This window comes from Stegodyphus dumicola, chromosome 12, assembly GCF_044657685.1.
Source record: "Stegodyphus dumicola isolate Sdum_Otavi_A_Nest chromosome 12, ASM4465768v1".
Taxonomy (NCBI): Eukaryota; Metazoa; Arthropoda; class Arachnida; order Araneae; family Eresidae; genus Stegodyphus; species Stegodyphus dumicola.
In genome coordinates this window covers 71,924,594-71,938,407 of record NC_140779.1, presented here as the reverse complement: position 1 = coordinate 71,938,407, position 13,814 = coordinate 71,924,594, and the positions used below count along the sequence as shown (strand labels likewise).

Here is a 13,814-nt window from a genome sequence, read left to right as displayed (position 1 = left end):
TAGATTGGCAACAAATCCACTAGTCTGCTGTTTCAAATGTAAACAATCAATGTCTGCCACAAAAAAAGGCTTAGCGGCACTTAAACAACTTTAAAATTGTTGATAATTCTAAAAATATTGCATACAGATTTACTAAAGGCATAAAAACCTTAACCGGAAGATAAAAACAACATAATTCAATCATTTTTAAAGCAAAAAATGTACAATTTACAAACATATGAGAGTAAAGAAACTGAGATCACTGAGGAGGGTAACAGAGTGTATATATATATAAATATATTTATATACGTTTGGTGCGGCCGATTGCAACCAAAATACGAGGTGCACAGCTACATGTTATAGCAGTCCTATATACAAAATGTCAACATTCTGAGGCTATTTGTTTTTGAGTTATGCAAGATACGTACGTACATACGTTCGTACAGACGCCACGGAAAATTCTCTTCAGAATTAATTTTAAAGCAGTTTAAAAATTTTTTTGGAGGAAGCGAGTCTTTTATTCTGTGCTTAGGTACAGATATCATGCAAAAACATTGTTAAATTGTATTCGATAGCGGTCAAAATGGATATTTTCGTTGAAATATGCTGCCTGGAACTTTTCGCGATTACAATACTTCCTTTTTACTTCGTACAAGGAAGTAAACATCTGATGTGTTGTGTATGCCACATGACTTTCTTGAAGGAATATTAAAATTATATACATTTTTTGCTATATTTCCTTTAAACTTATTTTTTTGAATTGGTATTGTGGCATTGCTTATTAAAACTGAAGAATTGTACATGGTTGTTAAAATTTAGTGCATTCTAAAAATTTAACAATTTCTACAATGCTGTAAATGGCAGAATTACTTATGAGTTTAAATACATATAATTACAGCAATATTATGTGTTGTAAATTATTACCGTAAACCTACTGTGTAATTGTATGAGAACCAGTCACATTACATTCATTGTTAGGCTAACTCTTTGCTCAAAGACACAGTTTTGGACATGTCTCAGCACAGTATTCAGTATGTCTTTCCAGCTAATAATAATAATTTCTAGTTTTTTTATTTAAAAGGTAATGAATGAGATTCTATGTACTGGTACTAGTTTGAGGTAATTGTATAGTTTTTAATAAAAATTAAAATATAATGTGATTAGAAGTAGCTGAAATTAGTTTTTGAAGATTAGAGGCCATGAATAATAATTTAATGCAGTACACTGTGCACCATCCGCATGGTATCCAACATAAAAATAATCATCTCTTAGTAATTTTGATGTGCTGAATATATCTGATAGTTAAAATTGTGTAATAAATCCAAACTCAGTTGTTATGGCTGTGGAATTACTCTTGCAAATATTTGTTTTATAATAATAATTTAAATAGCTTTTGCAGTGTTCATTGTTAATTTAATGCAGAGAAAGGTACTTAATGAACCACTTCGGTAAATGTAGTGACTAAATTTATTGCCAAAATGAAATCCACGAAACAATTTAATTTAATCAGAAATGTGAAGACTTAATTTTTAATACTGTTGCGAACTGTAACAATTAAGAATTCTACCTCCAATTTTTTAGTGAAGATGGTATCAAAGTACATTGTAATGCTGAAATGGCTAGGTATTGTGTTTGAATTCTTTCCTTCTTCTTCCTGTTTAAATCTGTGAAGTATGGGCATTTTGTTCCAAGTTCTAGTCCCAGTGATATAATGAGTTGGGTTTTCATGATTTTTCTCATGTGCAAATTGACTATGAATCAGTTTGCCTCCTAAAAGTCCTCCATAAAAGTATCTTTTAACTTAAACATAGTATGTTGTGTCTTCACCAGTGAATCCAGTCGTATCTTCCAGTTCCATTGCCATTTTCATTTTAAGCTTAAAAATTTTGTAGAAAAAATACCTTAATCATCCAGCAAGTGATAACTAAATTAAAATTATTATTTGATCTGACATGTGAGATAATAATAATAATAAACTTTAAAATTTGAGAATTATATGGAAGTGATGCAGAAACAGACAAGCAAAGTGACACGAAGGCTGAATGCAGGTTTGCCATGCACCCTTACTTTGTTTAAGAAAAGTGCAACATCTGCAAATGTAATAAAATGAAGCACTAAAATGATAAAATGAGATATATATGCATGCACACACATATAAACTGAAAAAAAAAAAAAATCAATATATTCATATATATTTTCAAATGCTATAATGGCAAAGAATAGATTTTAAGTTATGTCTTGTAGATTGTGTACAGTCTTTTTTGTCTAAAATTGCAAACCTGTTATAAAATGAACCCAGAAATCAAATATAGCTGTATAGCATTCATGTATAGCAGTCATAATTCAAAATGAATTATGTGTGTATCTTTTTTCATATAATTTTTTTTTTTTTTTTTTTTTTTTTTTTTTTTTTTTACATTCAATAAGTTTAATGGAAATAATCAAATGAAAAAAGGAATTGGAACAAGAACTTTTTCTTATTTAGCATTTATATGCTTTGTAGTAGGGGGAAAAATTAGAATATAGTTTCTTTTTCTATTAAATGTTATAATTTTACTAAGTTTAACGTGATAAATGCCCGACCTATTTTAAATGGTCTAAATGACCTAAAAATTAAAAGCCTATTTTATTTAATTGCATCAGTCCTCAGGTCAGTGTCTAGTGTCAAATGCAACATTTAATGCAGGAGTGGGCAAATACTTTTAAGTTTGAAAAGAACTTTTTAAGGCAGTCCCAAAAGATTCTTTTTAGAGCATCATGTTGCACAGGCCCGTGGTGATCATTTGTGGCACCCCTATTGTTTGCACGATGACCACCAAGTCAGAATAGTGGTTGTTGAATAGTTGTTGCCAATAGTGGCACCTATTGTTTGCAGGATGACCACCAAGTCAGAACATTGGCTGCTGTACCAATGGCCTGAAGCATGGATGTTTGTAACTGTATAGTGTTTATGCAGCAAGGGAGCATTAAATATATACAACAAGCTGAAAGTTCATTCTAGTAGAGAAAAGGGGTTGGAGACTTTGGGGCTGTTCGCTGGGATGTTCTTCAGCAGAATTGGGGCAAAGCTCAACAGTTAGCAAGTGTTTGTCTTGTTTCATAACAGGCCAAATTAAGAAATTGGGCTGAATTCAGCCTATGAGACAGCTTCCCTCCTTGATATTAATATGTTGAAAAATTTCATATTTTTTTCTCAAATATTCCTGATGCTACTTTTACTGATTTTGATATTTTTTTATCCATTTGTTACTTAGGTAAGAGTTGAAAACATTCAGACACCAGAAGACCATATTCCAGAAGTTCTTGAAAGAGTGAAAAAAGAGTATCTCCAGAAGACATATAAAGTTGAATCTTGGACTGATCCTGTGGACTTTCTTGAACAATATGCCAGGCGCAGTGGAAAACTTCTAAAGGTTCTTTTCAGTATAATACTTTAAAAGAAGGAAAAAAAAATGATTCAGGATGCTTTTTACGTAACAAATAATATTCTGTGTTATATATTATGCTGGTTATTGTAATTAATTGACATCATAAACAAATTTAATGCTGATCTAAAATTAAGAATTGTTTTTCACGTGACTTGAATTTTTAGTGAGAGAGCTTAACTTTAGATTTTTTCTTTTTTAGAGTTACTTTCTCTTTTCTTTAGAGTTACTGCATTTCGATTGGGAACCTTTGCGATGAAACAGTTGTTGGTCTCTCTGCAGAATCCCCCAAATATCCATTGTTCTGGAAGGGTACGACCGACTTGGTTTTTGCGCTTTGTAAAAAGGCTCTCATCTATATCTACAATTTTGTTCGGACCTCCTATTTGTTTCGCATCACGTTATGGTTATGAGTGCACACTTCCCTCATACAATTGTTTCAATTAACAATTGCCTTTCCTGTTAAATCCACCTGTTTTTCTTCCCATTCAGTTGATGTTAATTGTTGCAACTAGTAGTAAATAAACAGGAGGGCAGTCAGAAACGGAAGTTTTGAGCCCTCCAACCACGTACCTTTTTAAATAGCTACTCTTTTATCACACCCCTTTACATTGCATCGCCACTGCTTATTAGTTTTCATATACAATGCTATATTGTGGCCATTAACACACATTTTCATAGAAGAAATGATTCTTGAAAATACGCCACTTAACACACATTTTCCTAGAAATGATTCCATACTCTTGAAAATATGCCACTGCACTCTCTTCAGTGCTAGGCAAATCCCAAATTTGAATCATTTTGCATTGGACTAAAAAAAAAAAAAAGCAGTATATTTCAACATGCTAAAGAAAACTAACTCATGTAGTCAAGGATTACACAGTTATTTGTGGTTACTGGCTCAGAAGCTACCTTCTGGCAATAATATCGGGTTCATCAAAAATGGTCGACGGGGTAATCCCAAAGTACTGATTTTTCTGATATCTTAGCAATGATCACAATTATTAAGTATATTAATAAGTGTTATTTTCAGTTTTGAAACATCTGTAGAATTCTTCTGAGTAGGTTTCATGCTTTTAAACTTAATACTGAGCTATTAGTTTGGTTTAGTAATACAAGAGCCATCTTGTGCAATTAATAGTGGAGCATATTTATGTTAAACGTAATTTTGCTGGCTAGTTTAGTAACTAATTTTCCAAGTAATAATATCTGAAGTTTCATAATAAACCTCTGTATATGCATTTATAATAATGTGACTTCCCCCCCCCTCTGTTTTCAGGGTGGTGAACCAGATATTTCAACTGTTGCTAAAATGATTTTGAATGATTTTCAAAGAGGGAAACTACCATATTTTGTAAAACCACCAGTAGATGAGGTATGTTACTTTATTTACAGATTATGATTTTTTTTACTCTAGTTAAATTATAAAATATGCATTATTCTTGTATAATTTCACTATAGCAAAGATTTTCTGGTGAAAATTATGCCTCTCTTTTTCTAGTAATTTCTGAATTTTTATATTCTTTTTCTTAGTCAGAAGAAACATTTTGTTTATATTTTCAGACATGAGAGAGATTTTGATGTATTGGCAAAAGATACTGGAAAGAAATGTTACAAAAGAAGATAGTAAATTGAATTGTATTCAAATCAGTAAACATTTGTTTTTTTAACTGGGAATGAAATTAGACTGTTTTGAACATTTGTAACAAAATTTTAGTTAAAATGGAAGAAAAATGAAATTTAGTCAGAATTTGAAAGTAGTGATACGTATGTATTTATTTATTTTCCTTAAATTTGCAAAAACCAAATAATATAATCTAATGGAAAGCAAGTAAAAATATTCTTAATTAGTAGAAAATTATTGGGGTGGGAAAGAGGATAAATCTAACTTTAAAAAGAAAAAAGAGAGAGATGTGTTCATTACAATTAGGATTTCTGAATAAGTACAAAAGCACTGAAAGAAAATTAAAAAATTCTCTCTAAATACTTGGAAACATATTAGTGAATTAAACTTATATTTAAGTAACTTTTAATAGTTAACTATTTTGAAAGCAGTCTGTTTTTAATTAGTGTTCTTACAGTAGATTGAAGGGAAGAATCAAAATTCATCAATCATCAAAATCTCAGAAGTTTGGGTATGCATATTATACATACACATGTATGGATGGATGTGAATTAAGAAATATTGAAAATGTTCAGATTTAATTCGAGGTATTTTGCTTAAAATCTAACCAGATCCTTAAATTATAAAAATGCAATTAACTTGATTTGTTTATATAAACAACAGATTTTTTTTTCATATTCCTTTCTTTATTAAATTCTGATGTATTATTCAACTTTGAGAATAAACATAAAATTACTTGCAAATAATTTGGAAAGCATCTCATGTCATACATGATGTCTCTAAATTGTGTCACAGTTGTTACAGAGATTGCACTATATACAAAATAAGATTATCTTGAAGAAGTAATTATTTTGAAGTTAGAATATCTTTACTAGAAGAAATATTCTAATTTTCTCTTTTCATAACTACTATAAGTATATATTACTGATTTCTCTTGCAATGAATCAAAATAGAAAAGGAGAAAGTTTGTATTCTATTGCTTTTAAAAAAGCTGTAAAATCTCAGTTTAATTCCAAAAGTTTTTTATTGTGTATATTATTATTAAAGCAGATTAACATTAATTTGAAATAAAATATAAAAAGCAGTGTAATGTGACTGTATGGAAAAATATGAAGAAAAATTTAAAAGTAATAGTTTTTTTAAATGGTGTATGGGGAAATATGGATAGAAACTTATTTTTTTAAAACAGTCTATTCTCCAGTCCATGTTTAATGCAGTTATCTTTGTGCTTCAGTAATTCAATTCCTTAAGAAAACTCTTATTACTAACAGCATAACTTCATATGATTTGTCTGTTTTATCTTGTTATATAATGTAGCATTAACCTGATGAAGCAATATAGAGGTGTATTCAATGCTACATTATAAAATCTGGTGACATACATGCCCTTAATATTTTCTTATCACTCTTTGATATGATCTTATCTTATTGGATATGTATCATGATTAAAAAGTTTACCTTTTTTTTTTTTTTTTTTCATTCTTTGAAAAAAAATTAAATCTGTTATTACTATTCATCCATTAGTATTATTATTTCTGTATTACTGTCATGTTAAAGTAAAGCATAATTACATTATATTTAATAATATTACCCATGATCATGCAGGAGACATATTTTATCAGGTTTCTGGTATGATGTATATTTCTGATATATATATTTGTGTGTGTATATTCTTTTATTTATTCATCTTCTGAAATAAGAATCTTTATTTCAATGAAACATTTATTTAATAAATTTTTCATTCTTCCGTTTTTAGAATAAGAAGGAATCTAATCAACAGGAAATGACTCAGGCTGAATCAAATACATCATGTGAAAGTAATTCATCTGAAAATAACAAAGAAGGAACAGAAATTGAGGTCTCACTATCCCCAAATTTATAATCTTAATATTTGTATTAAATGAATTGAATTGTCTATTTTGAATGACCAGTCAAAATGTTTAACTTACAACGTAAATAATTATAGCTTAACCAGTTTATTACTCAGATTAATTTGAAAGAAAACTACTTCCAGTTTAAAAGAAAGGTCTGATCATTAACCACTTAAGGACGTAACCTGAGTTAATTCATTATACCTGATATATGCAGTTGCATTTATCTTAAGATAACTCAGACTGGCTTAACTGTATCAAACTTGGTGAACCCCTTTATGTTTGAGCAAAAATATACAATTATTGTACATAACCAAATAGACTTGTAAATAATTCATGGAATTTTCTAGTGCAAATCAGCATTGTGTTAGTGTAGCATGCAGATTCTTCACTTCCCATGCATGCAAGTAAAAGTGTATTGTAGAACTTTCCCAAATTAAGTATGTCTCCTTTGTGAAGAGAAACCTAAAAAAAGGGTTGCCACACTGTGCTGCAGATACCATTGAGCAATATGATCCTCTGTGAGTGATCATAAGGCTAGAATAGCTGTTTGCACTGCTGTGGTATGGGTGCAGTTGCTTTGATTTCAGTATCGTCTAGATCGTGATCCGGGGAAGGCAGTGATTGCTCATATATAGTACATAATAGCTTCTTCTTGATAAAGCATCATCTTTGATTTCAGGGGTCCTTGCCATTTGTCCCTGATTCCTAGCACATTTCAAAGGAACCTGTGTCACATAATCTTTGATACAGTCATGCAGACAGCTAGTGGCCTCATCATGTAGTGCTCCCAGCACAGGTGCACTACTACCTATGCGAACAATTTTTTAATGATGGATTTCCTCTGCAGATATTTTACTGGTTCTCTAACAACTAACTGTACTGTGTTAGGATTGACCATGCATCACTATCTGATCTCAATTCATCTTTTGACTAACCTACCCCTCCCAAAGTTTATGCACACATTAGGGAATCACCTTATATATATCGTGAAAAGATTAGAAAAAATAGTATTTGTTCATTGTTTCTGTTTTCTATGTTTTCTTATACATTATTTTAAAAATTAAAGTTAGTGCATATACTTGGATTTGAAGAATAATGATGTAGAGTGCAACATTAAAGTAAGGCACTAGATTTGAAAGAAAATTTATCTCAGCTAGCTTGGCCTGTAATTTTTATTTTCTTTCACCAGCTCAACTGAGAGTAATCTACCTAGATTAACATATTTACATGTATAGTATAGATAAGCATTACTGACCCTTATTCAGGAAAAGTTGGAGTTAGTGATGTTAATGGTGTCATCGAAGTAAATAGATGGATTGTTTGATAAATAAATAGAATTTTATTCACTGTAATTGTTGAGACAATTCCATAGTTGTATTAGCATGCCTACTTCTCTTCTGCTTCAGTAATTTAAACTGGTTGTAGAGCTATGAAGAAAGTGCATTTTTTGCTGAGCATTCATGTTGTGTCAAAGGCATGAAAATCCCCAAACAAAAAGAATACATCTCATTTGAACATCTCATTTGAACTGTTGTATATTTATGGAGGTGACAGTTGCTTTGCATTAACTTAAAAAAAATCTGATGTGTACACCACATGACTTCTTGTGCGGAATATTAAATTATACTCATTTTTTCTTGCATTTCATTTAAACTTATTGAATTAAACCTACTTCGCTGACAGCGCATAAACCACAATAGAATAAATGCATTCTTTAAAATTCACTTTGTTTACCATAGCGACACTCTGGCGCTAGGTTATTATACAGTCAAAAGTCATTAATTCGGACACCCATAATCCGGACCTCAAAGCTACAAACTTTCTGTGCTTGCGTCGCGTTGACGCATGCGCGTAAGACCTTTACGTCTGCGAATATGCTTGTGCGCATGCGCATAATACGTTTATGCATTCGCGTTTAATGTATAACGTACGGTATAAGCTAAGCTAAAATTATCTAATTCAGTTAATGTTGCAGATTGCGTTCCTTAATCTTCAATCCGGCGTACTATTTTTTGCAGACTGTTAGAGCAATTTTATAAAAGTAAGCTTGAACTTTCGATTATATCAAATAGAATTTCCGATATATATTTACTAATATGGATCTACAAAGCGGAAGTATGTTTCGAAGTCCATTAAACAAAAAGTGGAATTGATGGAAAAAATGGATAAAGGCATATCCTTTGTTTTTCTAAACATTCCGAAATCTGTTTATCAATTTCACGCTGCTCTGCGGCTGTGGAGGGGGGAAACACCACGGGGGCGCACAATGAATTGGAAGTTGATTTGTCGGCACTATCCTTATCTTCAGGGCAGATGTTTTTATTTTATTTGGCTTATAATTCCTTACTAAATGTAGTATTTCATCTCGATGTACTCCGCCTTTGTTATGATTTAAATCAAATTCTTCGTCATTATAACTCGCTTCCGATAGTGAAGAAAGTGACACAGAGGTTATTGAAAACAAAAAAATTTCGATTGACAAGTTAGTCGGTATCCTCGACACAGTAATTATAGGACTTGAACAGCGGAACTTTGTAAGTGAAGAAGAAATTATGTCTGTTTATAGAATTCAAGAGAAAGTATTAGAACAAAAAATGAAGCAACATACACAACTTACATTGAAAGAAATGTTTAATAAAATAAACAAATAAATATTAAGCTTTTTTTTTTGTAAATTTTGATACCCTTTAGATCATAATTGCTCTTTATTTCATAAATTGCGGTTTCATATTTTTAATTTTATAATTTCTGCATGCCATCTTACCAGATTTAAACTGATGATCTATAATCCGGAAAAATCAATAATCCGGAATCGCCAAAGTCCCATCGAGTCTGGATTAACGACTTTTGACTGTATTTCGTTCATATTATAACTCAGAATGCACAAAATTTATATTATTTAAAGAATTATCTAATCGTTGCCACATGTTCTATTCAAATACTATAATAAAGCTAGAATGATGTATAAAAGAAATTAAGCAAACAAAACAAAAAAGAAACAGTTTTTCACAGACAATTGAGTATTTCTCATTCAATTAATTCAGTTTTCACTTCACGACAAGGTAAAAATACATAAAACCTCAAATAATCTTAATTAAAAATTACGAAATAAATCTTAAACATTTATTTCCTCGAAAAAATTCCAAAAAGGATTAAGCATGATTTAATTGGCAATAATAAATGAAGGCATTATCTTTGTTGTTGCGAAGCTAAGTGTCTCTCGATTGGCATCAAATCCGCTATCCTGCTGTTTCAAATGTAAACAAGAGCAATGGCCACCATCAAAAACATTATTAGGCTTAGCGGCACTTAAACAATTTTGAAATTGTTGATAATTCTAAAAATATTGCATACAGATTTACTAAAGGCGTAAAAACCGTAACCGGAAGATAAGAACAACATAATTCAATCATTTTTAAAGCAAAAAATGTACAATTTACAAACATATAAGAGTAAAGAAACTGAGATCACTGAGCCGGGTAACAGAGTGGATATATTTATATACGTTTGGTGCGGCCGATTGCAACCAAAATGTGAGGTGCACATCTACATGTTATAGCAGTCCTATATACAAAATTTCAACGTTCTGAGGCTACTCGTTTTTGAGTTATGCGAGATACGTACGTACATACGTTCGTACAGACGTCATGAAATATTCTCTTCAGAATTCATTTTAAAGCAGTTTTATAATTTTTTTGGAGGAAATGTGTCTTTTATTCTGTGCTTAGGTACAGATATCATGCAAAAACATTGTTAAATTGCATTCAATAGCAGTCAAAATGGGATATTTTCATTGAAATATACTGCCTGAAACTTTTCGCGATTACAATACTTCCTTTTTACTTCGTACAAAGAAGTAAAAATAATGTCTCGAGCAACATTCTGCATTGATTATCCTGTCATCTTTTTCAAGCATTCTAGTTTTTTGCAGTAGTGAGCATCATTTAGTGAGGATCAATTTATGACAATTAGAGGAAAGTGTCAACAAAAAACCTTAAGTGTAAGTGAGTTTAGCACTGGGGAAATCCATTGTTGCACTCATTCATGCTTGAGGGTTGAACATCTGCTTGTGAATAAAACAGACAGTTAATCATGTCCAATAAACACAATCAGTTTTTCCTTATTTCTATATATACTGAAACTGCTTGTCCTGTGCATTTAATTAAATAACTTATAAATGCCTAACTGACACCTAATATTTTTATTTGAAATCTTTTTCTTTTAATACTTTAAATTACATCATCTGACAAATATATTATGTTTCAAATTATATTAAAAATACTGAAAATTTTAAATCATTATTAAACTTTGAAATTATTTTTGTATCATTAAAGTTTGAAAACGAAATGTAATAGTATTTGATATTTGCTTAAGATAACCTGCAGTTTGGTTAATGAAAAGTTTAAGATAAGTAAAGCTATAAATCATGATTAGTGTAATGAGTTTATAGATTTATTCCCTCTGGCAGATTTATGAAATGGGTGTTCATCTCCAGTGAACTTTTAGACATCCCTCATCTTAAAGCTCAGATTTTCTTTTTACTAAGTCTCAGATACAGGTATCCAACATCTAGACCAGCAGGAAAAAAGAGAGAGAGAATATAATAACGAAAGGAAGCAGCTATGCTATAAATGTAAATTTTCTCTGTATTAGCTGAGATTTCTGCGTGTCAGTTTCAAAAACCTGCTGGCTAGGGAGTCGCATTATGACCAGGATTATACTTTCAATCCTTGAGTAGATATGGGGTGCCAGGACCTCTTATTATCCATTTTGCCACTCGGTGCGATATCAGCGACACCTAAATTCTGCTGCCTGGTATTTTCCTAAAATAAGGAAGCCCCAGTTTTCCCAATTGTACATGCTGTCTTTCTAAAATAAATTGATGAGCTAAAATCTGAGAATTTTTGAAATCATCAGAGTCCTGTCAATTTTGAATCTCAAAATTTGTGTTATACTTTTCTAAAAAGTAACTCATTTATTGGGTGCCCCTGGGGATACTTAGCTGGTGACCTCCTTAGGCCTTTGAAATTATGATGTGTGTGATCTTTTAAAACTGCTTTTTTCTATGCATGTGGTGGATTATTCATCTTCTTTTCTGAAAGCAACTATATGTAAAATATTGATGAGGAATTTTTACAAAATTACCAGTGTAGACAAAAGTACTAAAAGTAGTTTTCTTTTTATAAGAAATATGGCAGCTCTTTTGCTTATTTTTGATCTGGTGATAGTTATCTGTTTGTTTATTCGAAAGTATCTTCATGTGTTTTACTTATTTTAATGAAAATATGTTTCATTTATTTTTTGTTGTATATAGTCTATTTTATCAAACATATGAATTAACATTGGGTGGTTATATTGCAGAAAGGAACTACTGAAGTGGATGCTAGTAAAGGTGGTAACTCTATAAAGCTAAACCTGGATGTCTCAGAACAGGATTTTAGTGACCTAAAAGTAAAATTTGATTTTACTGAAGATGATGTTCAGCCTTTTGCTAAACCAAAAGATGTAGAGAATAGCAAAGAGGTTGAACAGATTGTAGAAAAGGAAGTGGAAAAAGATACAGTTGTTAAGAAAGTGCATTTTAATTTTGACGAAGGAGTTGATGAAAATAGTAAAGAAATTTTATGTCACAAAGATGTAGAAAATGCTGCAGATAAAGCTACTAAAGAAGGTGTAGTACAGAAAATACATTTTGATTTTGATGATGATGTTTGTGAAAATGCTGAAGTCTCGAGTCACGAAGATATAGACAAAACAACAGATAAAGATGTCAAAGAAGATATAGCTGTGAAGAAAGTGCATTTTAATCTTGATGATGAAGTCAATGACAGTGAAGAAATTTCAAATCAGGTTTATGATAAAATTTAATACTATTTTAATCAATAAGTTTTAAATATTCCTTATGTATGTATTTCATATGTAGAACTAAGATAGTTTTCCCCATCTTGGGGAATGATGTTGAATGTAAAAATATAACTTTGATTTTTGCCTGTTAGTTTAATTTTAGTTTGTTTTGAGCTTAAGTTTTTATGATTGAAAAATTTTGTGATACTAAATGTGATAACATTTTAAATTTTGTGATACTAGATATGATAACATTTTGAGGTATTCTTATGTGTGAAACTCTGAAGCTGTTCTCCAAGACAGAGGAAAATCTACCGTTTCTGAGAAGGATAGCATAACCTATGAAGTGGGTCTTCAGAGTACTTGATTTAAATAAAAATATTAGGAGTTTCACATTAAGAAAAACTTTTTTTTTTAATGTGAATAAACTGATTTGTAGCAGAAATCTTTCAGGTTACTTCTAAAATTAAATTGCTGCAATCAATATTACTGCAAAAATATCTACATCATACATGAGTCTGGAAAGACTTGAGTTTAATCTGAGTTTGATTTTAGATGAGCAGGCTGGCTACATGAATGTTTTCATAGTTTTCCATATGTGTATTGGGGGTATGAGCCAGTTTCCCTTAGAAAATCCTCCACGAAGGTATCCCTTCCGATAGACCTAGCATGCTTTGCCATAATCAAATAAACCAAACCTAGCAAACTCATCGTTGTGGCCAGGCTGAAATAATTGATGCGTGCTTTTCTTGTTTTTAGTGAGCTGCCAAACAGAGATTAATTAATAGCTGTAAAGTCAAAATTCAGCCTAGAATTTAAGAAAAAAATTTTATTTTTATTTTTTAAGCATAGTGCATTTTGAGGTGGTTCATTATAAGACTTAATTTGCTACAGTGAAAGGGAAAAGAATTGTGTTCAGAATGCACCGAGATTATTGATTAAAATAATTAGAAATTAAAAGTTGAGTATTTCCCGTCATTAAAATTCATATTAATATTGTCATATATATGTGGGGTGATGATGGGAAGCTGCACTGATATGGTGATTCCATGTAAGGATTGGTAACTGA

The 13,814-nt window shown here is 30.9% G+C and overlaps 1 protein-coding gene across 1 annotated transcript in view; it reads left to right on the top strand.

Annotated features, from left to right (window-relative positions):
* The window catches only part of Ns2 (nucleostemin 2), a 98,134-nt gene that overhangs the window by 63,636 nt on the left and 20,684 nt on the right, over positions 1 to 13,814 (top strand). The window contains exons 11-14 of the mRNA XM_085806556.1: positions 3,234 to 3,392; positions 4,684 to 4,779; positions 6,784 to 6,885; positions 12,263 to 12,751. Coding sequence (XP_085662682.1) covers positions 3,234 to 3,392; positions 4,684 to 4,779; positions 6,784 to 6,885; positions 12,263 to 12,751 — 846 coding nt within the window. The remainder of the gene's footprint in view (positions 1 to 3,233; positions 3,393 to 4,683; positions 4,780 to 6,783; positions 6,886 to 12,262; positions 12,752 to 13,814) is intronic.